At 46.7% G+C, this 27,676-nt stretch overlaps 1 protein-coding gene across 8 annotated transcripts in view; it reads right to left on the minus strand.

Moving 5' to 3' along the window:
* The window catches only part of LOC146861800 (uncharacterized), a 1,595,865-nt gene that overhangs the window by 247,532 nt on the left and 1,320,657 nt on the right, over positions 1–27,676 (minus strand). For all 8 annotated transcript variants that reach the window (XR_014978338.1, XR_014978334.1, XR_014978336.1 and 5 more), the window contains one exon: positions 622–660. Coding sequence is in view for 1 of the 8 variants with exons in the window: in XM_085643197.1 (XP_085499323.1) it covers positions 622–660 (39 nt within the window). In the remaining 7 variants the exon portion in view is untranslated. The remainder of the gene's footprint in view (positions 1–621; positions 661–27,676) is intronic.

Raw genomic sequence — 27,676 nt, forward strand, 5'->3', positions numbered from 1 at the left:
GGCGGTAGTGAGGGAATCGATGAAGAAGGTCGTTCGGGGCGGGGTTGCGCCAAAAAAGATTGTCGCACCAGGCCCTGAGTAGGCATATCAGCTGTGTACATTTTCACGGAATATTAGTCTTTTCATGTGAATTAGACTGAGCCACTCATTGATGATTGTGGCTCTGAGGTGTGGTAATGCCTTCAGGTAGAGGGAAGGCAACAATGACCTTCTCATCTTCCTCATTTCTGGTGTTTCCTGCCCTAGATTAGGATGAGAGGATGGGGTGATCAGTTAACTCCTGGATACCTTCCTGAGCGACTACGAAATTGTGTGCAACATAGCAGTTTGGCAAAACAACTTGCTCCAATGTACTTCTTTATTGTCTCCACTTCTCTCTTTCCCTCTATCCCTTCCTCCTCTGTTTCTTCTCTCTCCTCGCATCCCCTCTTGGTATTTGTTTTCTTCATCCCCCCACCCATCCTCTGCTCTTCTGCTATCCTTTCTTCCCCTCCCCTCACCTGTTCTCTCCTCTCACTGACCTTTAAGCACTACCTACAGGTTTCACAGTGTTGTGATTCATAAATAGGCTTCACGTTAGCCACATTATCACTTAAAGTGGCATGGAAGTTAAGGTCTTACCCGAACAGCTTGGGGCTGATGTCTCCTCATGGGCATCATCTGTGGAATGAAACAGATACTTATAGGTGAATTCAAGTGATACCTGTCAGCAGCTCTACTCAGCAGTTTCACTACATCGAAAGCACCGTGTGTAATAACAGCTAAATGCATAGATTTAAAAGTCTATTTAGCGATAGTTCATTTACCTTCCCAGATAAGTATATCTGAATGTTTGGGTGCCTGAATCTGCTTGTAAATGCCCAGGTACCTACATCAAAACTGATTATTGGTATTTTAGTCCGCGCTACTCGTAGAGTGATTGCAAGAAATAAGTAAACACGAAAAGGCATGACACACAAAGCAAACATATCTAGCAATAATTATTGCACCGTAACAGTGATCTAATTATTGACAATCACAATCATTTTACGGATAACCCAACATTTCCTATGTTGTTTTCAGCTCCAAGTACAACATCTTGTATTCCCTTAAAGGTTTCCCACCTCTAATCCTTGAACAAGGAGGATACTCTATTAGGATATGAAAATGAAAACATATTTCTGGCAAGCATGAACTATTATCTACGACTCCTCTGGATCGACCAAAAATAACAAGCCTTCTTTGTGGTTTCGTGTCTGTTGCCAAAGTTTTGCAAAGGCAAGTAACATTTCTCAACAATAAATAAACCAGTTTTTCTTGTACCTCACTCCATAAAACAAAGAAATGCTATTTTGTGCTCAACTTTCATGTTCCTTGCCAGCACATTATCAATTGAATGAAAAAATACTGTGCTTGTTGGAAATTGGATGGGATTGCATGTGCATGAAACCACGATAGTATAATGTCGTAGGATTATAGAATCTAATCAGCGTCCCAATTGCGTTTTTCCACTCCGAAATATTAGTTTTTTAAATGTAATTTATTGATACTATTAATTGATAGATCAATAGGGTATGTTCCATAAAATATTAAAATTATACGTTTTAAAATAATTTTTCTATAACCCAGGTGTTTCCTACCAAAGTCCCCAATGAAGCTGATTGTAAAAAAGGCATTTTGAGTGGATGTTACACCGTATTCTGCTTAAGATGACAAATTTTCAGACATTGAGACCCTGTCCCTGATTGCTTAATATCTCTGAATCTTTGGAAATAGGTTAGTAACACAGGCTGTCTCCATACTGGTATTTGCTAATTGAAGGAAATACATAACCCATAGATGTGTGCACTGAATAGCATATCGTCTACAGGTACATTTGAAAATATTTTACACTCATCTTTATAATGTATATTGTGCATGTTATTGTAATGCCAGTGGGAGTGACAGGTGTCACCTCGGATTTGGCACTAATCTAATAACTGTGTCATTCTGGGACAATCACTTCATCTGTTTTATGCCTCAGTTTGTAAGTATGCCTAACGCACAAAACTATACATTTGTGCAATGTAACAGCAATGTTATTCAAGGGGGAGGTCACTCCCAGGTGGGTATTGACAGGGATGGAAGAGGGTCCTCGGCTTTGCTTTGAGGAACCCCGAATCCACCACAGTCATTAACTACCTGGAAGTGACTCCATCTTGGATAATATTACTTAATTGTGCCTTTCAGCCCTCATACAAATATGTAACTTCTTATTAAGGACAAATGTTTGGGATTTATCCAGCCACTATTCAGTTTTGGTAAAGCCTTATTTCTCCACGTTGTACAGTGATATCCTGTGGAATCACATACATCTATTCATTTTATTCAAAAACACACTAATAACTGAAAAATAACTAGACATTGTGATAGGATGTTATTCATAATTGGGTTCATTTTTCTAAGTACATAAAAATCCCACTTCAAACATCAGCCAAGCAGCTCAAATGTACGGTCACCTTTAGTATTTTTAATAGGTCTTCTGCTAACAATCACACAGAGCTCTGACATACAGGGTGCTTTTTGGGACCTTCGAATCTCTGTTTTAAACTCCACCTCACTAACACATCACTGCCCAGATGGTCTCATGGTGCGACGCCCTCATGCCCATGACCAGGCGTTGTCTATTTTGCGAGAAACCACCCTCTATGTACCCAGGCATTTTTCCAGACTGTACAAAGCAGGGAGAGCCTTGCAAAAAGCAAATCAAATTATAATTACTTAAGAAAAGACACTGCAGAAACCTCTTCATTTGTGAAGCATGCCGGGTGGAATGGGTGAGCCTCACTGCAACCATTACAAGTGACCACCGGCCTGTGGCGAGTAAAAGATGGAAAGCCGGGGATCTGTTTCTGAATTAGAATTACATATTTGACGAAAAACTGCATTTAGAAATAAGTAATAACTATGTTTGGCATCTAAAAAAGACAAGAAACAGATTTCAGGGGCCCTATCATGATGTGCAGGGCAGTTCCAAGCCCACATTTGTATGCGCCTGCAGGGCATACATGCAATTTATTTAACTCAATATTTCTCTGAACTGGTGCTTTGTTTTCAGACGGTGTGGCTAGGAGTAAGAGGTGAATTAATGCATGTCAGTAGTCTGCTTCAGAAGTCCGCACAAGTGCACACCTTGCATACACAACTGACACGAAATTCTTGGAGACTAGTTGGAGAAGAAATTGTCTCAGGGCCGTGGCACCCATTCGTTTTTCGATCGTTGAAAGACATTTTTTGCCCCAACCTGTCGTCTACAGGTGAAAATGATGCCAAAAGATATAACTGAGAGGAGAACAAGTAAAATATGCATAAGACTAGAAACTGAAATTATGTGAGAATCTACTTCCATTAAAAATTGCCCAGTTTGAAATGTACGTTGATTGTAACGTGTGAAGAGAAAGCGCCATGGCTGAAGCCGTTTCCCACTATTTAGAAGTCCTATCAGACAAGTATAATGACTCCTAGAAATGCGCACATTTCTGCTGTACCGTTACATATGTCAAATACGCCGGGACACCCCGTTGGGGTATCTGTGCGCTATAAGGGATAAATAAATAATAATAAATACTATTAAAGTTAAGGCCTTACAGCACTTACCGGCCCTGGCATGTCTCTTACAGGACTTGGAGTCATAAACCCCTAAGGCAAAAAAAATAGAGACTTAGTGGCGATGTAAGGAAACTCTTGACATCTTCATACAGGAGCTGAAGAGCCCTAAAGCTCCGGCTACTACAACTATTACTGCGGGCATCTAGGCAGAACGTGCGCGGTGAAAAAAAAGTGCCTGAATCTCTGCACCCACTCGGCCTTCCTTCCAAACACCCTTCTAGAGTGTGGACATAGTCACTCAAACCCTCCTGCAGGACACTGGCAGACTCGAATCACGGACAGCTGGCATGGGCTGCATCATGGCACAGATGTCTCCTCCCTTCCTTTGGCTGAGCTCCCTACTGGCAAAGAGCTTAATTTGAAGTTGCCCTTGAAAAGGTGTCACTGTTGAGGAACTTTAATCTGAAATCAGGGATAAATTGGAACCATTTTAATTGTCACAAAATCCAAATGTGATCCGATCAGAGATTGTTTTGTGTGAGGAACTTCCAGAAGCTTCTCTTAACTGAGCCCGATGGAGGGAGAACAGCTGGAGATGCATGCTGGCGCCTAATCTCGATGACATGGGTGTAGAGAGCCACTCGGCCTCTACCACACAATGTAGACATACACACATGCATCCCCCACCCCTCGAGGCGGGCTCGCCTCGAAGGTATAAATAAAGTATCGGAACACCGCTTGTGGTCTTTCCGGCTAACTATAACTAGGCTCACCGTCCTTTGTGTCCTGTGCAATCCAGCTGTTTACCCGTGGCCTGTTCAGGGTCACCACATTGGCGACGAGGCCGGAGGTCCCGCTGCGTGCTGCCGGCAAGTGCTGCTGCCCCGCGGCGTCGGAGCCCACCCGAGACGCTCCATCGCTGCTGGCGCTCTCCGCCGGCCGAGCTCCTGCTCAGCGAGCTTTTCTGCCCGCCCCAGCCCTCCGCGCCGCCCGCGTGTCTCTCCCGGAGGAGATCAGCTCCAGGGGCGTGCCGCGTGATCATCGGGGCAGGCGCACCCTGGTGAGGCGCTGCCTCGACGCGCGCTGAACGCGCCTTCCACTACCGGCGTCCCGGCCCTCTTCCACGAGGCCCTCGCAGTGCCCCGCCCCCGCTGACATCGGAGCAGGGGCTCCACGTTGCTGCCGGCTGTGCTTCCCCAGGTCTCCAGGCAACAGAGGCCTGGCCACGTGGTGGGTGCTCCCAAGACCCATCAATCATTGGCGAGTGCAACTTCCTGCCTGAAACAAGCATTGGCTGCTACAACAGGACTTTTCATCAACCATTGGCAGCAGCAAGGCCCATTTCGGTTACTGGAGGTCCCTACAGATGCGGGACGTCGCTGCCGGAGCCGCAAGCAGACACTGCAAACCGTCCAGGGTCTGAGTGAGTACCCCCGTTGCATGCCCCGCGTCTCCTCTGCCGCTCACCTACCTGCCAGCTGTCTCGCGTGTGCACAGCCAGGGGTGGTGTGACAGCCGATCGCCATGAGTAGCCCGCCGGTTGCCGGAGGGAGCGCCGCGCCGGCCCAGCCAGCGGCGCAGGCTGGAAGGGGAGGACAGGCGATTGACCCGCGCCGTCACCACACGACGACCAACCCGCTCCCGCCGTTCAGCGAGATGGCGGACCCGGCCACTGCTGCACCCCTAGGGAGGGCATGGGTCGGTCAGCTGAACAACTACTTCACGGGGACCCGCGAGACGGATGGAACGGTAAAGCGCTCCCTGCTGATCTTCTATGGGGGATCCGAAATCTATGATCTCTTCGAAACTCTGCCAAACACTGGCACTGCGGACAACTACGACGCCGCGGTGGCGGCCCTCAACCGACACTTCGATCCGCAGCTAAATCTGGACTTCGAGAAATTCAAATTCCGACGGTCACTGCAATTGGAAGACGAGTCCATCGACATGTTCCACACGCGCCTGCGGAAATTGGCGTCCACCTGCGAGTTTGCCGATCAGCGGGAAGAGATAAGGAGCCAGATCATACTCGGATGTAAGTCGAAGCTGCTCCGGAAACTGATACTGCGCCAGCCAGGCATCACGCTGGATCAGATCCTGGTGCTAGCCCGGTCGCACAAACTCTCGGATGTCAGGGCAGAGGAGATGGCTGCGGCCCTACACAAGCCCACTCCGGTGCAAACCGCCGCCAAGGCTCCCCAGATCAAGGAAGAGCGCATGGATGTCATCCGGAGGCGGCCAACGCCAGCGCCTGGAAGAACAAGACCGCCGCCTGGAGGGCCATGCGGGAACTGTGGGGAAGAGCACCTCCCAACTGCCACGTGCGGAGCAAAAGGTCGTGAATGCTCCCGCTGCGGGAGATTGAACCACTACGCAAAGGTCTGCCGCAGTGGCCAGCCACGTCCTGCCCCCAGGAGACCGAGAGGTTTCACGCAAAGGGTCCGACAACTGTCGATTGCGGAGTCCGATGAGACGGAAAAGGAAGTGCCGCATCAACACAACCTTGACCTGGAAGAAGAAGACGACGAGATCTTCTACGTGTCATTTGTGGGACAGTCAGGGAGCCGACGAAGGACGCCCCCCATGTGCTCGGTCAGAATAATGGACACCAATCTTCAGGCGCTGATTGACACTGGGGCGACAGTGAATGTCATGGACTCCCAGCAATTCGAGGCCCTGGAACATAGACCTCCTCTGCTACCGACCAAAGCAAGAATATATGCGTACGGAGGAGTCGACCCCCTTCCCCTGCGAGGCACTTTCGAGACAACAGTCGCCAGCGGCTCCCTCACCACCATAGCCCGGTTTCACGTGACCGAGGGGAAAAGGGGCACCCTCCTAAGCTGCCACACGGCCGAAGACTTGGGTCTCGCGTTCTTCGCGAACGAGGTGCACGACGCACATGCAGAGGACATGTTGAGAGAGTTTCCTGAGCTGTTCAAGGGTCTGGGGAAGCTAAAAGGGAAGCAATTCAGACTTCACATCGACCCCACGGTCAGGCCAGTTGCGCTTCGACACCGAAGAGTACCCTACAACCTGAGGCCCCAGGTTGAAGCAGAGCTGGCAAAGCTGGAAGCACTGGATGTCATCGAGAAAGTCGAAACAGCCTGGAGCCATCAGGCTATGTGTTGACATGAGGTTACCCAACGTAGCGGTCAAGAGGGAGCACCATGTCACGCCGACCATGGATGATATCGTTGCAGACCTTAATGGCGCCAAATGGTTTTCGAAACTAGACCTCAACGCGGTATACCACCAGTTGGAGCTGGAACCTAGCAGCAGGTACATCACGACGTTTGCGACGCACGTGGGCCTGAGAAGGTATAAGCGCCTTAGTTTTGGGGTATCTTCGGCCGCAGAGGTGTTTCAGAATGCCATCAGGGAAACCCTATCTGGCCTAACGGGAGTGATTAATCTAAGCGACGATATACTCGTGTTCTCATGCACTCTAGAGGACCACCATGCCCAGTTGAGAGCCACCCTTCAACGGCTCAGAGATCATGGCCTCACACTGCACAAAGAGAAGTGTGTGTTTTATCAGGAATCCATCGATTTCTTTGGCTACACATTCACACGAGACGGCCTAAAGGTGGACCCGAAGAAAGCAATCGCCCTGCGGTCGGCGAGCATACCCAAATCACCAACCGAGGTGAGGAGTTTCCTCGGAATGGCGACGTATTGCGGGAGATTCATCCCTGGCGGCGTTGTCGGAACCCCTCCGCGTCCTCACAAGAAGCGACGAGCCCTGGCGATGGACTGTAGAGGCTAATGCAGCGTTCGTGCAGATCAAGGCGGCCCTGCAAGATAAGACGGTCATGGCTTACTTCCGCCCGGGGAGGCCGACAGAGCTTGTCGTGGACGCCAGTCCGGTGTGTCTCGGAGCGGTGTTGCTCCAGGAGCACGAGAAAGGTGCGTGGAAGCCAGTCGCATACGCCAGTCGGGCGTTGTCTGATACCGAGACGCGGTATGCGCAGATCGAAAGAGAGGCTCTTGAGATCAAGTGGGCCTGCCAGCACTTTCATCTGTATCTATTCGGACAGGATTTCACTGTGGTCACGGACCATAAACCGCTAGTCCCGCTATTTGGGGGCACCACACGGATAGCCCCGCCCCGGATTGAACGGTGGGCGGTGCAACTGCAACAATATCGACTCACGGTGATCTTCCGCCCAGGAGCACACAACCCTGCCGACTACCTGTCACGGCACCCTGATGATCTTCCCCCAGCATGCGTCCCTGCAGACGTCCAATACTCTGACGCCTACGTGAAGATGGTCACAACAAACAAATGATGGACGGAATGCTGACAATGCAGACATTCTCCCCCAGTCAAGAGATCTGGGTTAAATCCATCGTTCTTTTGCCCACTACACCACCCCAGTTTAGACATGGCCATATGCAAATCAGTCTTGACCCTGTGCCTCATGGGAACAGTCCAGCCCGAACTGCCAAGCCATGTCTTCCCTGGACCGGAATCAAGCATCCTAGGACCGGTTTCTGGCTATCAGCCGTCATCAGCCAGGATAGCTTGACTCCAGTGGCGTAGTGAGCACGGGTCCCACGTCTGGGAATACCCATCCCACTTAGGGCGAAAAGCGTTACAACAAACAAATGATGGACGGAATGCTGACAATGCAGACATTCTCCCCCAGTCAAGAGATCTGGGTTAAATCCATCGTTCTTTTGCCCACTACACCACCCCAGTTTAGACATGGCCATATGCAAATCAGTCTTGACCCTGTGCCTCATGGGAACAGTCCAGCCCGAACTGCCAAGCCATGTCTTCCCTGGACCGGAATCAAGCATCCTAGGACCGGTTTCTGGCTATCAGCCGTCATCAGCCAGGATAGCTTTACTCCAGTGGCGTAGTGAGCACGGGTCCCACGTCTGGGAATACCCATCCCACTTAGGGCGAAAAGCGTTACAACAAACAAATGATGGACGGAATGCTGACAATGCAGACATTCTCCCCCAGTCAAGAGATCTGGGATAAATCCATCGTTCTTTTGCCCACTACACCACCCCAGTTTAGACATGGCCATATGCAAATCAGTCTTGACCCTGTGCCTCATGGGAACAGTCCAGCCCGAACTGCCAAGCCATGTCTTCCCTGGACCGGAATCAAGCATCCTAGGACCGGTTTCTGGCTATCAGCCGTCATCAGCCAGGATAGCTTGACTCCAGTGGCGTAGTGAGCACGGGTCCCACGTCTGGGAATACCCATCCCACTTAGGGCGAAAAGCGTTACAACAAACAAATGATGGACGGAATGCTGACAATGCAGACATTCTCCCCCAGTCAAGAGATCTGGGTTAAATCCATCGTTCTTTTGCCCACTACACCAACCCAGTTTAGACATGGCCATATGCAAATCAGTCTTGACCCTGTGCCTCATGGGAACAGTCCAGCCCGAACTGCCAAGCCATGTCTTCCCTGGACCGGAATCAAGCATCCTAGGACCGGTTTCTGGCTATCAGCCGTCATCAGCCAGGATAGCTTGACTCCAGTGGTGTAGTGAGCACGGGTCCCACGTCTGGGAATACCCATCCCACTTAGGGCGAAAAGCGTTACAACAAACAAATGATGGACGGAATGCTGACAATGCAGACATTCTCCCCCAGTCAAGAGATCTGGGTTAAATCCATCGTTCTTTTGCCCACTACACCACCCCAGTTTAGACATGGCCATATGCAAATCAGTCTTGACCCTGTGCCTCATGGGAACAGTCCAGCCCGAACTGCCAAGCCATGTCTTCCCTGGACCGGAATCAAGCATCCTAGGACCGGTTTCTGGCTATCAGCCGTCATCAGCCAGGATAGCTTTACTCCAGTGGCGTAGTGAGCACGGGTCCCACGTCTGGGAATACCCATCCCACTTAGGGCGAAAAGCGTTACAACAAACAAATGATGGACGGAATGCTGACAATGCAGACATTCTCCCCCAGTCAAGAGATCTTGGTCGGCAGAGATGTCTGCCCCAATGCAATGACCCTGGAGGAAGTTGGCCAGGCAACGGACCAGGACGAAACTCTGACCAAAGTCAAGGAGGCCCTGGCGTCCCACAACTGGAAGAGGTTCCTAGAACGCAATCAGGTGCTCACGGAGGAAGAGAAGCACGCCCAGCAGCAGATGTGACAAGTCCGCCACGAGCTGAGTGTTGGTGAATGCAGCACGGTGCTACGAGGCCATCTGCTGGTCGTCCCCAGAACACTCCAGGAGCGGTGTTTACGATTGGCACACGAGGGCCATCAGGGGATGGCGAAGACCAAAGCCCGCCTGAGGAACAAGGTTTTGTTCCCGACCATTTACGCAAAGGTCGAGGAGCTGGTACGGAGGTGCCGCGCATGCACAATCACTGGAGGGGATCCACCATCGACGCCGGTCATCACGGAGGAACCATGTCATCGCTCGTGGTGCAACATGAGCGTAGACTTCGGCAGCTTCCCGGATGGAAGACAGATGCTGGTAATGGTGGACGCCTACACGAAGTTCCCGGTGGTGGAAGTGGTGGAGTCCACGTCGTTTCAGCACATCCGGATGGCTCTGGAGAAGACCTTCGCCATGTTGGGGAACCCGAAGGTGATTCGGTCGGACAATGGGCCACCCTTCCAAGGCCAGGAGTTCAGGGAATACATGACGCAACGGGCGATCCGGCACAGGCGGATAACCCCTCTGTGGCCGCAGGCGAATGGAGATGTCGAGAGACTGATGCGCACGCTGAACAGAGCCCTTCGCATTGCCGTCGAGCAGGGGCAGGATGCGGAAGCGGCACTTACCAAGTTCCTTGATGCATATCGTCACACCCCGCACTGCACTACGAAGTGCACCCCAGCCCATCTCCTGTTTAAGGAAGCCCCGCGAGATGGAATACTGACAGATCCGTCCTGGAGCCCACCGGCACGGGATGATGACGCGGTACAGGAGAGAAGAGAGCGAACGAACAACAAAGCCAGTGAACACCGAAGGGCCCGTGAACATCGCATAGTGGTTGGAGACAAAGTCATAGTAAAGGATCGACACCTGGGATGGAAGTTCCGGACACCTTTTGAACCAGAAGTGTGGACGGTGCTATCGACAAACGGAACGATGATAACAGCCGGAAGAGGCGATGTGAGGGTGACCAGAAACGCGTCGTATTTCAAGAGAGTTGAGGGAGAACTGGCTGCAGAACAATCGAGTGAAGAAGCAGGGGAGGAACTGGATGGCTTCCCAGAGCGGGCGGACACCACGGAGAGAGCATCCCCAAGGCAGAGTAGAGGCACTCCACCAGGAGCCTCAGGTGAAGCCACGACTAACCTTCCGGAGAGTCAAGCTCGAGGGGAAGAGCCTGGTCCCCGAGGCCGGGACGAGAGAGGTGTGCCCAGCAGGGGAGTGGGCTCCAGGCTGCGAAGTAACCCAGCTCCAAGCCAGAGACTCAGAGACTGTGTATGCCCCTCGCCCTGATGGAGACTTTCAAATGAAGGACACTGTCTAAAATGTTGGAGGGATGTAGAGAGCCACTCGGCCTCTACCACACAATGTAGACATACACACATGCATCCCCCACCCCTCGAGGCAGGCTCGCCTCGAGGGTATAAATAAAGTATTGGAAGACCGCTCGTGCTCTTTCCGGCTAACTATAACTAGGCTCACCGTCCTTTGTGTCCTGTGCAATCCAGCTGTTTACCCGTGGCCTGTTCAGGGTCACCACAATGGGGTCCGGTGATGAGGGATTGAAACCAAAGGGTGAGACTGCATGTAACCAGGGATGGATGACGGCTGCTGGCAGGAGTGGGTGCCAACTAGCACTCTGAGCACAAGAGGCTACGCAACTCTTTGGGAAAGAAAAACTTGAGGAACTGCTAGACCAGGGAATACATTAAACTATTTCATCACAAATCAACATATGAAAGCTACAAAATAAAGAAACGGCATTATTTAGGAACAATAAATACACTTTGTCTTGTGCCCACACTCTGGGCAAAACAAATAGGTCAGTTGCAGAACACTTTCTGGTGCGACGACAACTCATCTAAGCCTCAGTAGTCACACAGGAATTCAATACCTGGCAATGCAGGGTCCAATCTACAGAAACACAGAACTAGTCCTGCCCCTTATTTTCCAATGATGATATTGAAGATAGGACTTTGGCAACCCTAGTCAGGCAAGAGCGTTCTAGATGCAGCCCTGACCCGAGTAAGCTCATCCATGTCAACAGAGGTGCCCATTCTTTCCTACGCTGCTGGCAGTGGATATGGGGGTCGTGCTAGCAGATGAAACCAGGGTCAAACAAGGAAAGAGGGACCCACCTAGTCAAGCTACGAATCATTCAATGAAGGATAGACCAACCCATCCTATCATACCCTTAAATTCACAATTGATACATTGTTAATTTGTACCCAAGGTTTGGTGGTCTGAATATGAGATGGCTGCATCAGAACACAGAGATCCCACAAGTAAACAGACCTCAGAGAGTGAAAACCTATATCAGAGCATTAACCCACTTGCATTCACACACACACACAAATTAAATGTGGCTAGTTTGCTGTGCTATGTACACAAATGATTTTTTATGTCTGGATTGTGCATAGATGAGTTCCCAACCTTTAGGTCATGCACACACTATAATCCTGCCACATCAGCAGCAAGATCCCTCTAAATTTTCGAACTGAAATAGCGTCTGCTATCCTCTATTCACCACGTACATTGGTCAATACTATTTGGCCAGACAGCAGGCAACTTGGAAAGCATGCCCAATGAGGAGCCTTTTTCAACTACTGCCACCAGCACCGCTACTGTCGCATCATGTTCCTCTGTGAACTTCTGACCAGGGCCCACGATCAAAACACGGAGGGCACAGCATAAACCGGACATTGCACTGAGACCTCTGCATTACTGGTCTCTACACGGTGGACACAACCTTTTAACCGCAAGTTTTAAAGATTAATATTGGTTTCTCCATCAAGTCTAACACAGAAACACAATTCACTTATTATAAGGCATTAGCCTATAAAACTACACAGATGAACCCAAAACATTTAAAATAACACAAAACGCAAAGAGGAGAATGCATATATAACAACAGTTACTCAAAACATGATCAACCCCCTATAGGGTCCTCCCAGCCTGGGTGCTCACCAATGACAACGCCACACGCAGAGATCAGTTTAACAAGTCTTTATTCTTCTCTGTGTAATCACAAACTCAACCTTCTAAACCTGCATTCACCTGCTACGCTCTAACCCTTATGTCACAGTTCTACGGAGTCCATCAGGAGCCATAAGGGTTCTGTCATTGCTAACTCACACACACTACACACCCCACGAAATATCAGCTGCATAATCCAAATAGCACCTTTTTAACTCTCCAGGGCTTCCATACATATAACAAACTTAATCATATTGCACTTTTATCATATAATATGTTATATACTTTGTCATATTTTAGTTCAGGATCTCGTGGAGGTTTCCCACAGGAATGGCCTCGGCCATCAACATTGTAAGTCCAGGAAGATGACTAAGAAGATAAGGAGTCATACCTACATTGGTGTGGGCTACCCTCCCCGTCTGAAGGAAAACAGGAGAACGTCTGACCCAGCTAAATCTTATGTAAAGAGAATGCACACATGGTGCAATTGGCCTATCTAGATATGTTTCTCTTCTCCAAATCGATTTAAAGAAGATATATTTTATGACTAAGGGAAATCCAAATGCATGTGTTGCTTAACCGGTTCTTAAATCAATGCGTTTATCTGGTGGCCATCTGCTGTAGATAAAACACCTGGCTCAGACCATAATGTAGTTAAATCATGGCCCACCATTGTATTCCTTGAGAGAGACAAATAGAGAAATCTTGTTAGGCAATCATAGCCAAGGATGTCATTTAGCTCTCCTTGGTAGATTTAGGCCTAGGCCTTGGACCAAATGACACGCTTTAGTGCTGCACTATCCTTTGTATGACTCAGATCCAGCTCTTCACTGTAAAGCAGCATGAGTGCAGATTTAGGAAGGCCACTTACTTTCGCCACAATCCTTTTATGGTTTCAATAACTGTTCAATTTGGTGGAACATGGGCTTATAATAACCATGGGTACTGGAGATTGTATCACTATGAAGCAGTATATCCCTTCTTGTCATAATGTTGAAATAGGAAGCTTGTCCTAATTTTAATTTGAGTTTGTTAAGTATTGTACTAAGATGTAACATTATTCTGTGCTAGTTGCTTCCGGTTTGGATGGAATGATGGATTTATACGCGACAATTAGCTCACTGAAGGATGGGTTCCTTCTTATTCTTCTCTTGTAATTTCAATAGGACTTGACTGTAAAGCCGCATAGGCAGATGACGCCAAGAAATTCATGAAAGTACAGTGGGGCTTATTTACAATCCCCTTGCACCACTTTTGCGTCATTTTTAACATGGGAAAAGTGACGTACGGGTGGCGCAAGGAGCTTGTAAATAAGCCCCAGTATTTTTAGATGCAAAAGGTTGATATTTTCATCACATATTTGAGTAATTGGATTAGTTGCAACTCTGTGTTTTTTATGTGGAACAGGAGTTCATATAAAATTGAATGAAACAACTATAGTTAAAAACTGAATTATGGTGGTTTTGTCTCAAAGGTATAAAAACTATTCAAATTCAACCATTATATAATGCGATGCACGTCATAACTCATATTCCTTGCTACGATTCACTCTCACGTTTTTTACCTTTTTTCAGTGCCTTTTGCAAATGGGTGTTTTGAGCACAGCATGTGATGTGAAATATGGCGTGGGTTTTTGTGCATTGCATGGCATAACTGTCGACTTTCAATTTGCACGTTAGAGACAAACCATAGCGCAGTTTTTAATGTTCTACTTTTCAGTACATTTCTACTGTGCTCCAGTGCTTGGCACTGAGTCGGTTGAACTAAAGGATTCATTTTTGGGTCCTCCATGTTGTTGCAGTTATTGTCAATCAAGGGCAGAAGACCCACCCCTCTGTCCTTCCTCGCTCTCTCGTTGATTCTTCCCTATACACTTATCTTGGCACCTCCCCTTTCCTGTGGATTTTGTTTGCCTCATTACGAAAATTGCAATCCAAAATTGATTTGAAATTTTCTAAATGGCAAAAATAAATATTGCGAGAGCTTGAGCACCACATCATTTGTTAAAAAATTCAAATGTGATTGACAGAAGTTCCGAATTAATGAATTGCAAATTTAAATGGCCGAGATAACTAAGCGTTATCACGTTCAAGTCCACCAGGCACGTTTTTCACATATTTTTCTCCTTAAAAAATACAGAATAGAGTCTCATCAAACCAAAAAATGTACACTTTTTGAGTGAAGGTCTACTTTAATTCCAAACTTGGTGCAAATCCATTCAGCAGTTTTCGATGTAGACAGGAGCGAAAATTTCTACAGCAGTTAAAATGGGGAAATGCATCTTTTTTCACACCCTTTAACTTTTTTGCCCTGTGCATAGTCCCCGGACATTTGGCATAAAAGATCATAACTTACTATAATAATTGATTGCTACATATTAATCCTATCCATGTACACGAGGCCAAGTTATAGCCAAAAAATATTTTTGCAATGGAAACTGCTCATAAATCATAACTACACAGTGGCAAAAGTTAGGCGAAAATGTCTGGGAAACAAATAACATTTTAAACCAAAAAAAACCCACTGAAATTCACTCACAAGGTACAGTTAATTGAAGTAAATGTAACTAGCACACTTGCCATGCCTAGTGATATCATGAATGATGTCATTTCAGATGATACAATAGAAAATGTCATGAGTGATGTAATATGTTAATTCAGGTAAATGTAACTAGCTCACTTGCCATGCACAGTGATATCATTAATGATGTAAAATCAGATGATACAATAGAAAATATCATGAGTGATGTAATATGTGAGGTCAAAAGCAGTGCATGGCATGTGTGCAAGTTACAGTTTCTTCAGTTAGTTATAACTTATGAATTTGAGAAGTTTTTTAGTTGAAAATATATTTTTCAAGGTTACTAGCCCTAAATAAACATTTATTATAAAAATACGCAATAGTAACATGATGTATGGTCTATGATGTTACCAGAACTGCTTGGCAAAATTGTATTATATACACATTTGCCTGTTATCTATCTATCTATCTATCTATCTATCTATCTATCTATCTATCTATCTATCTATCTATCTATCTATCTATCTATCTATCTATCTATCTATCTATCTATCTATCTATCTATCTATCTATCTATCTATCTATCTATCTATCTATCTATCTATCTATCTATCTATCTATCTATCTATCTATCTATCTTACATAGGTTTAGTCATTTTTTCAGTTGAAAATACATTTTTTGATTTGTCTGTAACTTTTAACCCTGGGGACAGATTTGTACCAAATTTACTAGTCACTGGATGTAGTCAGCAAAGGTCTGGAGTGCCAACCTTTGTGTACATCCATGCAGGAGAATATTAATTGGAGGGGGGGGGGGTTTGAATAAAATCCATTATCAGCTTTTTTTCTCTTCCCTACCGCTCAAACTGATAAAGAGAGTTACAGCCCAAACAGCTGAACATATGTGGCATAAATTAGACCTTTACTCAGAAAGCATGCTTTTGTTGGTTTTTTGTATACCCATTCAGTAGTTTTTGAGATATAAGAAGCTGCCTGGTTGGTTTTAAATGGCTAATACATTGTGTGTCTGTGCCGTTAGGGATCTACAAATCCTTCATGAAGCCAGAAGTTTAAAAACAAATAGATGGTGTATGGGTGGGTGAAGAAGTGGGTGTGTGAGTAGTTGTATGGGCGAGTGAACGGGTGTGAGAGTGTCTCTATCAGTGAGAAAGTGAGTGTGAGAGAGGTTGTATGGGAGAGTATGTACTTGTCTCAAAGAATGTATAGGCGAGTGAGCACATGTGTTAGTATATTTATGAGTAAGTGAGTGGATGTGTAAGTAACTGTATGGGTGATTGAGTGGGCATGTGAGTATTTGTATGGGTGACTGATTCAGTATGGGAATGGCTGTATGGGTGTATGAGTGGGTGTAAATGTGTCTGTATGTCTGTATGACTGGATGTGTGAGTGTCTGTATAGGTCACTGAGTAGGTGCATGAGTGACTGTATATATGAGTTAGTGGTGGCGTAAATGGCTGTATGGGTGAGTTGATATTTCAGTAGCGCTATGAATCAGTGAGTATGTGTATGAGTGTAGATGATGCCATCAGTGTTGTCATTTGAGATGTCATGAGTGATGTCATTTAAGATGTCATCAGTGTTGTCATGAGTGAAGTCACTGACCATGTCATGAGTGATGCAATATGTGAGATCATAACTACTGCATTCCTGGTGTGTAAGTTATAGTTAGCTCAGCAAATTTTAACTGCTGAATTTCTCAAGTTTTGTACGAGTTAAACATCAGCCTAACTATAACGTCTCTGTAACCTTTGTTTTCGTCATCGAATTTCTAATGTTTTTCAAATCCTATTTCCTAACTATAACATCTCTGAAACCTTTGCTTTTTAAACTGAATCGCTATTTTTTTTAACTAGAAGTCGCGCTTGTAGAGTGTTGGGGAAAGGGGTGGGGTTACAGGCCAGCTCTCAGGAATCCCTCTGTGTTGGACTTACTGGAGGTAACAGGAGCGCTTCTTGGCCCTCAAGGTACGTCAGCATCCAAGAGGACTTCACCCCCCAACCTGCAGTGCGCCAGGAGGCACATTTGCCGAGTGGTGGTGAAAGGGGGCGTGGCCTCCAAAGACCTCTCAGCAATTCCCGCTGTGTGGGACTTACTGGAGGTAACAGGAGGAGTAGTTGACTTTCAAGGACAATCAAGAGCCAAGGGGACTTCATCCCCCAACCAGCAGTGTGCCAGGATGCCTGTTTGAAAAGTGGCAGGAAAAGGGGGCGGGCCTCCAAAGACCTCTCAACAGTCCCACTGTGTGGGACTTACTAGAGGTAACAGTTGGGGTTGGTGGCCCCAAGGACCATCAGGAGCCGAGGTGACTTTATCCACTGAATAGTTGTGCACCAGTAGGCCCCTTTGCAGAGTTGTTGATAAAGGGGGTGGGGCCTTTGGTGACTTCTCCTGGTTGGCTGATTTTTAAAATGTATATTAGAGGGGGTCCGTGCCCCACTTCTGCTGGCTGATTTCGGTCCCAGGGACCCCATCCTCTGGGGCGTGGACCTTTTACAAAGGGGTGGGGGACCCCCCACCCTGGGCCAATTTTAGCCCTAGGGACCCCAATTCCCAGGGCCCAGTTTTTTCTTTTTTTTATTGTAATAGAGGAGGTGGCTGTGTGGCCCCCTGCCCAGGCAGCCAACCATATGTAAATGAGGGAAGGGGGCCCAATACCCTGAAGTACTGGGTATTTTAAGCCCAGCGGTGCAGGGGAACACACCCTATGACTTTGGGGTTCTTCCTGTTTCAGACCTACAGAAACACAGAGTCTTCTGGGTGAAGTCAAAGATCAGTTTATTGGCTGCAGACCAATTACAGGTATCCTAGAAGTACAACAGCGTGTATGTTCTCAGGAGACTGCTGAAAATCACAGAAACGGGCTTCTCCTTAAATACAGAATTTCCTGCCTCAGGCATACATTCCTAGGTTTATGGTATGGTCATTTAGAGTATACATTACAAAACGAAAAGGCAGAGTCATGATGACTATCCCACATTCCAGTTAAGCCAGCCCGTAATTATTTACCCAGCAAGGCTCAGATCCCACATCAGATATCGATAGGCCCCAATAAACATGAGCATCTCCTGTTTTGGGAAACAAGCCATAAAGCAGGAACAGTCAGGTGAGAAAGAGATTAGCTGGAGGCTTGTGTAGGATGAAAAGACTTTATGGTGTGTCAAGCCCTGATGCTAATCACAGGTGGCCAGAGGACGGGGAACTCGTGGGACCAGTTTGACCTGGGGCAGCGGAGCCAAGCTGCCCAGGTCACAGAAAAGTCAAAGGAAGGCACATGTGCTCTAAAAGGCCCGTTTTCGCTTCATGCTATATAGCCTATGTGAGGGCAACCATAAGATGGCCACCGATACAAAATGGAACCCACGTAGTGATGTAAAATAGCGTATACACAGTGCATTCATAGCTAAAACGTTACACAAAGCACTTGTACATACCGCATTAACCATTCGCGGTTCACTATTACCGAGATAGACAGGGGTAGGGCCCTGCCTCCTACGCAGTCCCAAATTCTAAAGTACGACAGACCCTCCTTTTGCCCTTACATAGGCAATAACTATATTCATTTCAATCCGAGTCTAGGTCAATATTCACGAAGTCATCGAGATGTTGCTGTAGCATAATCCTATTACTTAGCTCGTCCCTCGATACAGGTTTCCTTACACATAATGTAGCACAGAGGCCACATATCGCGGGAGCACACTGTACGCACAGACAGAACAGGAAAAGGATGGCTAAGATCATTCCAATGACCATCAGAACTTTCCAACCCCAGGCAGATATCAGTTCCCAGAACCACCCCACCAGTGACCAATCTCCTTTATCCACGTGTATGGACTCAGATATTTTATGCAGTTTGGAGATGGCTTGATAAACTGTTGGAGCGTTGTCTGGTATGAAAATGCAACAACTGGATTGGATAACCTTACATACCCCACCACGGTCTGCAAGTATGATGTCTAGAACCATGCGGTTCTGCAAAGTCATGAGGCGATCCGCTTGGAGCTCAGCTGTCAAATTACCAAGGGCACCAGCCGTAACATTAACAGTGGATTCAACCACACGAGTCAGTTGTCTCAGGTTCCTACTATTAACCATAGGTCCCCAAAACGGCAGGAAACCCAAAAAGAAATCTCCCGCTTCCTGACCGGCAGTATCCTCCTTACTAATCACGCCTCTCACAACTCTGGTTTTGTGATAGTCGGAGGCGGCAGTAAATGTTGGCGGTAGCAGATTTGCAATATAACATGTGCCCGAGAAATCGGGGGACAACCATGTATATGCTCGGTCATTGCAGATAAAATATGTACCCTTGGCAGCCAGAAACGCAGGGGAAAACTGTGACGGAAAAGTGTACGTTTCAGTACAGTCACTTCTCCCCAGTTGAGCTCTAGGATTCTGACCATTACCTTGCAAACAGAACCGACCTATGTGGGGTACGACCCAGATTGGGGATTAGATTTTCCGTTGTCTTTCACCTAGACTAATACTATACCCCGTCGCGTTCCACCCTACATAAGCTCTCAACTCTTCTTTGGGAATGGATGAGTATGCATCGATATCTCTACTCATATCGGCAACTCCTTTCATTAAAGCTTTATTATTGGTGCTAGGTCTGATGGAACGCGGTTGTCGCGGGGAGTACGCATCTAGTGCATAGAGAAACATGGTCTGGAATGCCCATGACGATCCTTTGTAACTATACGGCAGCACCAGATAGGGAATACCCTTATTAATGGTATGTGGCATTAAACCGCACACCCAACAATATGTTGTATTCATGACTAGTTGGTGCTGGTGCAGGAGCTGAATAAACGAGTTATTCACAAACTCTGATCGTCTAACTTGTTCATGTTCAAGCAGAGGGTGAAAAGAGTGTGAGGAGATAGTAGGAGGAGGTATAGGCTGTACAGTGGGGGCAATGGGCTCTTGAGAGGAGAAGAATACAAATCCTACAGTAAACACTACCATACTACATAATACAAACAGACATAAAAATACAAAACGTTTGCTCCTTATTGTTTTACATATTCTTGCTTTAAAGTTCATTTCCTCAGTGAGTCTCTCCATCTTACAAAACTCCATCCTCTAATCGTGCCGCTCGCGGCGGGTGAGTATCTTCTGCTAAGGAGTACGCCTGTCAGTCCAGGGAACGCCCTAGACCAACCAGAACCATCGACCTAACATCTTCGGCCTGTACCCCAAAGTCTTGGCACCGCGACCCTGCGGCTGAACCCGAATGGTGGTTCGAAAAACAAAAATCAAGAAAGTCCTTCAGATGGGAGAGCTCTGGTTATCAAAAAATAAAAAGGTAAAAGAAAAAGAATATTTATTTGTCCATAGGCCTTGGTCTCAGATTGTAAAGGAGACGGGCAGGTACTGTTTGGTCTTGGAACAAGAGTTCAGGCTCTGTGGTGTCCAATCGAATTGACGGTGGCACAGCTTCTTGCAAAATATCGTCACTCTCCTGGTCTGTAGTTGTGCCTTTTATGCGTGCATCACTGAACGGCACAAAACGAGGTACAGTGTCTGTTTCAGAGTCTGCGATACCCTCCTGGACCCACTGGTCATATGGCAGAGGCAAAGGGATCCTCTTCACGTGGGCGCCGTGGATCCAGTTCCTTTTCCCCTTTACTCGAACAGCTGATCTTGTAGACAGTAGCACGAGATGAGGACCAATCCAGCGGGGCTCATCGTTGGTTTTCCGCTGAAAGTTTTTGATGAGCACCCACGCGCCAGGGTCAATGGGGTGTCCTGGAGCCTCAGAGGCCGGGGGAGAGTATCGTGCACCTGTTGGTGTAAAACACGCAGTTTAACCGTCAAATCATACAAGTAATCAAGCAGTACTGGGTGTTCGATTTCACTGAATTTCATCGGTCTTGGCACACCCCATACATTGGCCGGGCGGCCAAAAACGACCTCGTAGGGACTAAGTCCCACTCGTGAGTGCACGGTCATTCTGGTGGACAGGAGTGCTAGAGGCAGAGCGTCAGGCCATTTAAGACCTGAGCTCGCTTGAATTTTGGGCAGTTTGAGTTTTAGAGCGCCATTGTAGCGCTCCACTAATCCAGCTGATTGGGGGTGATTTGCAGCGTGAAATTTCTGCCTTATACCTAGTCCCTCACACACATTCTTCATCACTTGGCCCACAAACTCACTCCCATTATCACTCCACACCATTCTTGGCATTCCAAACCTAGGGAAAAATTCCTTCACAAGGGCTTTGGCTGTGGATAGAGCAGTGTTATCTTTTATTGGATAGGCCTCTATCCATTTTGAGAAAGCGCAAACAACCACCAATACATATTTCAGGTTGTTGCACCTTTCCATGTGGATAAAATCTAGCTGCAAAACTTCAAATGGATATGATGGAGGCGCAAAATGACCAGCTGGAGTTGGGGTTCCCCTACCAGGGTTGTACTTCAAGCATACCATACAATTCTTGACCACATTCTCTGCACATTTAGGAATTCCAGCATTCTGCCATACTGGAGCCAACAACTTACAGATTCCTTTCGTACTGATGTGTGCCATTCCATGTGCCATAGTAACCACTGGAAGCACATATGCATCAGGTAACAACCATCGCCTATGTTCTGACAAATCAATCCAACAACCATTCTCATCCAACTTACCCATACTTTCTCTCCACTTGCTCAATTCTTTCTCTGTGGCTTCAGCTTGAAGGGACTTTACACTCTCTATTGTGTTTTCACACATTCCAACATCACCAACCCATCTGGCAGGGCCTGCAACATACATTCGAGTCTTCACATCTTTGGCTGTTTCTTTCGCGACTTCATCAGCAAACGCATTACCACGACCAACATCATCAGTGATTTTCTTGTGCGCACTGCATTTCATAATCGCAACTTGTAACGGTAGGGTCAGCGACTTAAGGAGATCATTCACCAACTTGCTATTCTGAATATGAGCTCCATGCGAAGTCAGGAACCCACGTTCCTTCCACAATCGCCCAAAATTATAAGCCACGCTAAAGGCGTACTGGCTGTCTGTATATATGTTCACTTTCATTCCTTCAGACAACACGCATGCTCTCGTAAGGGCAATCAATTCTGCTGCTTGAGCCGAATTTTGTGGCACACGCGCAGTTTCCACAATCGTGTGCAAAGTCGTGATAGCATATGCAGCAGTCGTATCCCCATTCGGAAGCTTGAAACACGAACCATCCACCCATAAAGTAACATCACACTCAGTCAGGGGAGTATCTTTAAGATCTACTCCACCTTTCGTTTCTTCTTCTGTTCTGAACAGACAATCATGTTGCTCAATCTCATCTAGATCTGCTGGAATTGGTAATAGTGTAGCTGGATTCAACGTGTTGCATCTCTTTATGTGTATATGATTTGCTAACAGTGTCAGCTCATAACCAGATAATCGCGCACTAGTTAAGTGCTGCGTCTTGGTCCTGTTTAACAATGTGTCCACAGCATGTGGAACCATAACAATCAATGTATTATCCGTTACTAGTCCAGCAGACTGTCGAATAGACATAGCTGCGGCGGCTGTGGCTCTCAGACAACTTGGCAATGCCCTCGCTACAGGGTCCAAGGTTGATGAAAAGTATGCGCATGGACGCGGTCTGTCGCCAAAAGGCTGTGTTAACACTGATAATGCGCAACCATCTTTCTCATGAACATACAATGTAAAAGGCTTGCTGTAGTCAGGGGTACCCAACACAGGAGCTGAACACAATGCGTTGCGCAATTCCCAAAAACTTTTCTGACACTCTTCAGACAATGGGATAGGATTCGGTGTGTCTTTGCATGTTAATGCTAACAAAGGTTTTGCCAACAAGGAAAAATTAGGAATCCAATGCCTACAGTATGAAGTAATGCCCAAGAAAGCACGCACTTCTCTCTGTGTTCTTGGCACACTCAACTGTGCAATGGCTTGAATTCTTTCTGGGGTCAGTTTCCTTCCCTCCTTCGATAAGAGATGACCTAAGTAGGTCACTTCTTGTCGACAATATTGCAGCTTTGAGAGAGACACTTTGTGATGGAAGGCAGACAAATGACGCAACAATGACAAGGTAGCTTCTTTGCAAATCTTTTCAGTATCCGCGGCGATTAGTAAATCGTCAACATACTGAATAAGGATAGCGTCACTAGGTAAAACAAGTGCATCAAGCTGCGCTTTTAAAGCTTGGCTGTATATTGATGGACTTTCACAGTAGCCCTGAGGAGCGCGTTTAAAGCGGAAGCTGCGACCTCCTAAACTAAAGCCAAAAATGTCTCTGCTCTCCTCTGCAATTGGGATGCTAAAGAAAGCATTCTTTAGATCGATCACTGAGAACCATGCAGCGGAGGCTGGAATCATAGTTAACAAGGCAGTTATATCAGGGACAACTGGAAACTGTGGTACAACAATCTTATTAACCTCTCTAAGATCAATCACAAATCTGTAAACAGGTAGCTGTGAAGGGTCCGTTCGTTTTAAGACAGGTAAAACAGGACTATTGAAAACGTTGCCTCTTGTCTCTTCAATCACACCCTTCTTGATCAAATCGCTGACAATTTCTAACAACGCTTTCTGACCTTCATTGGAGATCTTATACTGGGGAATGCGTGGCAATCTGACATTGGCTTTTAAAGTGACCACATATGGCGGTATTTCCAAAAGACCCACATCATTGGGACCAGTGGCCCAAAGGGCATCCGGAAGGGATGACAATTCAGGTGGCATTGCATTTTTAGACAAATACATCGGGGAAATCACTTTCTTGCCTAATGTAAGTTGTACTCCTGAGGGAGAACAATATAGCGTTGCATGCAATCTTTTTAGCAAATCTAAGCCTAGTAAATTTTCACCACAACCTGTTGTTAGAATGAGGGGTGCTTTTAGCTCACAAGGTCCAACAGAAAGTGACATAAGACTAGAAATCGGGTTCTTAACCGGGGCGCCAGAAAAACCTACTGAGACATTTATCTCGCCAGACAAAGGCGCGCCAGGGAGTTTTGAATGCATGATTGAACTCTTTGCAGCACCAGTATCCAGCAGAAAGGGCTCCGTTACATTTGCTGTAGTTACTTTAACATAAGGTCCGCTCTGATCCACTGGCACTGAAACAACTCCCTCTCTCTGTCTACGGCTGTCCTAGTAATCATCATCTTCTACATTGTCGTCTTCTGCATAATAATCATTATTGTAGTACTGAGCTGTATTACCAGTCGCGTTGGCTTGCTGATCAAAGCTATTTATGGTATTTTGAGGCGGAAGAGGACTTGCGTTCTGGAGAAAATTTCCACGCCCTCTGCCTCTAGGAGCTTGCTGACCACCTCTACCTCTTGCGCCATACGCATTACTGTTACGCTGCATTAATTTAGGGCAACTATATTTAAAATGACCTTCCTCTTTGCAATATGAACATTGGTTGGGACCTACAGGGATTCGTGGTTGATAATACCCATTCATTTGCTTATTATTCTGAAACTGTTGGGGCTGCTGATAGATACCTTGTGTTTGCCTATAATTACTCTGTCCTCCACGTGGTGGATAGGCCTGCTGCAAGAGGACCTTTGTCTTTAGTTCTTTCGTTTTCTTATCTGTTCTATCCTTCTCATCTTTGTCTCTATTCTCATAATACTGTGCAGTAGCCAGTATTTGCGCTGAAGAGGAAACAGCCCAAGAACTTTCTGAGTCTTTTAATTTCTTACACAACTCGGGAAGTAGATTCTGCACAAATTTATCAACGAATAACCGTTGGCCACCTTCAGTGCTCATGTCTTGCCCACTGTGGTCGATAAACGTTTCTTCAAACCTGGTGAAGAAATCAGACACTGTCTCATCTTTCTTCTGCTTGCATGCGGATAGTTTATCCCAATTTACGCGCATCGCAGGCATTATAGTTTTCATGTAGGTAATAATTCTACCAGGGAGCTCTGCTACCAAAGGCTCAGGTTTTGCACCACCAACTTGTCTAGCGTCTGCAGCAACGATATTAGCCCATGTGTCACCCAATTCTACAGCGTGATCTACATTACGAATGGATCCCCATAAAGGCTGTGGAACCACATTCCCAAACAGCAGATCTATGTCGGCCAAATTCATGACACACGACTCTGCAGTTTGGGATAACTCCTTATAATAACCGGTAGGGTTTTTACGGGGGTCAGGCAATGTCTGTTTAAGCGCTATTACTTCAGATCGTTTCCAAGGGACATGCACCCAAACACGCTGAAAATGTGCTGGGACAGCTGGATTAGCATTCGGATCAGCAGGTCTCCAAACTGGGGGAACCTCACGCATCGGATATTGGTGCGCTTTTACCTCCTTCCCCACAGGGAAATCCTGGTCAAACAATGATTGCTGACAATCGCCAACTGCTTTATCTACCTTGGGGCCCACAATTACACCTGTTTCGAAATCAAATCGCACTCGACACAATTCCTGTGGGTTTGGGTTTGCACCCTTATCCTCCAATTCCTCACAGAGGAATTCACACATTTTATCAAAGACATACCTCTGTTTTGGGGCATCCCATTGGTGAAAAACGTTAACAACCGATTCCACATCATAGAGTGAAGGGAAACCAATCCACCTACGCGCCAAATGATCTAACACCTCTTTCTCTTCGGGACCAGGTAGCTGACTGCGCAATTGCTTACGCTGTAAACCAGGTGTCGCACTAGATGACCCAAAGAGAGGCGACATTAAACTAGTAACTACATTAGCCAGTCGTTGTCGTGCTGAAGGAGAAGTTGAGGCAAAAACAGGGGGATAGACAGTGGGAAGAAAAACAGATTCAGATACAGGTACCTGGGTAGTGTAAGAAGGAGCGCCAGGGGAAACCGCTGGCGTGCTAGGCAAAGTCGCAGAAAGCGCGGGGGTAACAGGTAGCAAAACTGGCGGCCCTTGAGAGGGCTGCACTGCAGGGATAGGAGCCAGCTGAAGAGGAGCTGGCAGCTGCGGGAAGGCTTGCGGCATATTTACTAGAGGCTGCGCATTTACAAGCTGTGGAGGTGCGGTGGCATTTTGCGCTTATGGGGGTGGCGAACTTAACAAATGGGACATTAGGGAATCTTTTTCTTTCTCTTTTGTCTCATCTTGCACAAGAGGTGACAAAACAGGGTAACATTTATCAATCCCTAGTTTGCGCTGTCTGTGCAATTGCTCATTCATTTGTTCCTCCTCATTATCTTCAAATTGTACAGCTGCTTGCATCACTGACATACCTCTCTCTCTCTTATTCCTTTTCGCTAGCTTTATTTCCTTCTGTTTGGCTTCCTTTCGCCATAGGCGGAAAGAATCAAACATCGCCGGCCGGGCTTTCTTTTTAAACAATTTCACTTCCAAATTATCTAAGATATCTGTATCGAAACTACCATTTTGGGGCCATTTTAAAACACCGTCCTTTCTAGTATATCGGATCCATATTTCATTATATGCAATGGGGCCCACGCCATGTTTTACATAAAGCTCATAAGTTGGAGTTCCAATTGGAGGAACCGGACATGAATCCTCTAACTGGAAATCCCTTCCACAACCCAAACAAAACAATCTACAAAATACACTAGAACCAGGCATCTTCGCTCACTAGTCTAGTTTCAAACGTCAAAGGATTATCGAATACGATAGTCTCGTGAATACACGAGTCCTCTGGCTTTGGGACTTGCAAGCACCAAATCAAAATGATCCCGAAGGATACCAAATTCAAACTAGGAGACGCTCCACTTATACTTAACTGAATATTGATGATCAATGGCGTCACCAGAAGACTCTCTCGATTGTTTCGCTCTACCAAAAAATCGTCAAGGGTCCAAAACAGGGCGATTAATCAGGACAGCAGTCCTTCGTAGCCGTCGGGACGCGGAGAACCTCGCAGAAAAGACTTTTGGACCACGTCGACATGCAGGGGTCGATGAAGTGGCGGCCTTCCTCCAGAATTTCCACACGAAGCTCCTCACGAACCTCTGGCTTGGACCGGTACCGCTGAAATCATCCCGAGTTGGGCGCCAACTGAAGTACTGGGTATTTTAAGCCCAGCGGTGCAGGGGAACACACCCTATGACTTCGGGGTTCTTCTTGTTTCAGACCTACAGAAACACAGAGTCTTCTGGGTGAAGTCAAAGATCAGTTTATTGGCTGCAGACCAATTACAGGTATCCTAGAAGTACAACAGCGTGTATGTTCTCAGGAGACTGCTGAAAATCACAGAAACGGGCTTCTCCTTAAATACAGAATTTCCTGCCTCAGGCATACATTCCTAGGTTTATGGTATGGTCATTTAAAGTATACATTACAAAACGAAAAGGCAGAGTCATGATGACCATCCCACATTCCAGTTAAGCCAGCCCGTAATTATTTACCCAGCAAGGCTCAGATCCCACATCAGATATCGATAGGCCCCAATAAACATGAGCATCTCCTGTTTTGGGAAACAAGCCATAAAGCAGGAACAGTCAGGTGAGAAAGAGATTAGCTGGAGG

The sequence above is a fragment of the Triturus cristatus genome, chromosome 2_2, assembly GCF_964204655.1.
Source record: "Triturus cristatus chromosome 2_2, aTriCri1.1, whole genome shotgun sequence".
Classification (NCBI taxonomy): Eukaryota; Metazoa; Chordata; class Amphibia; order Caudata; family Salamandridae; genus Triturus; species Triturus cristatus.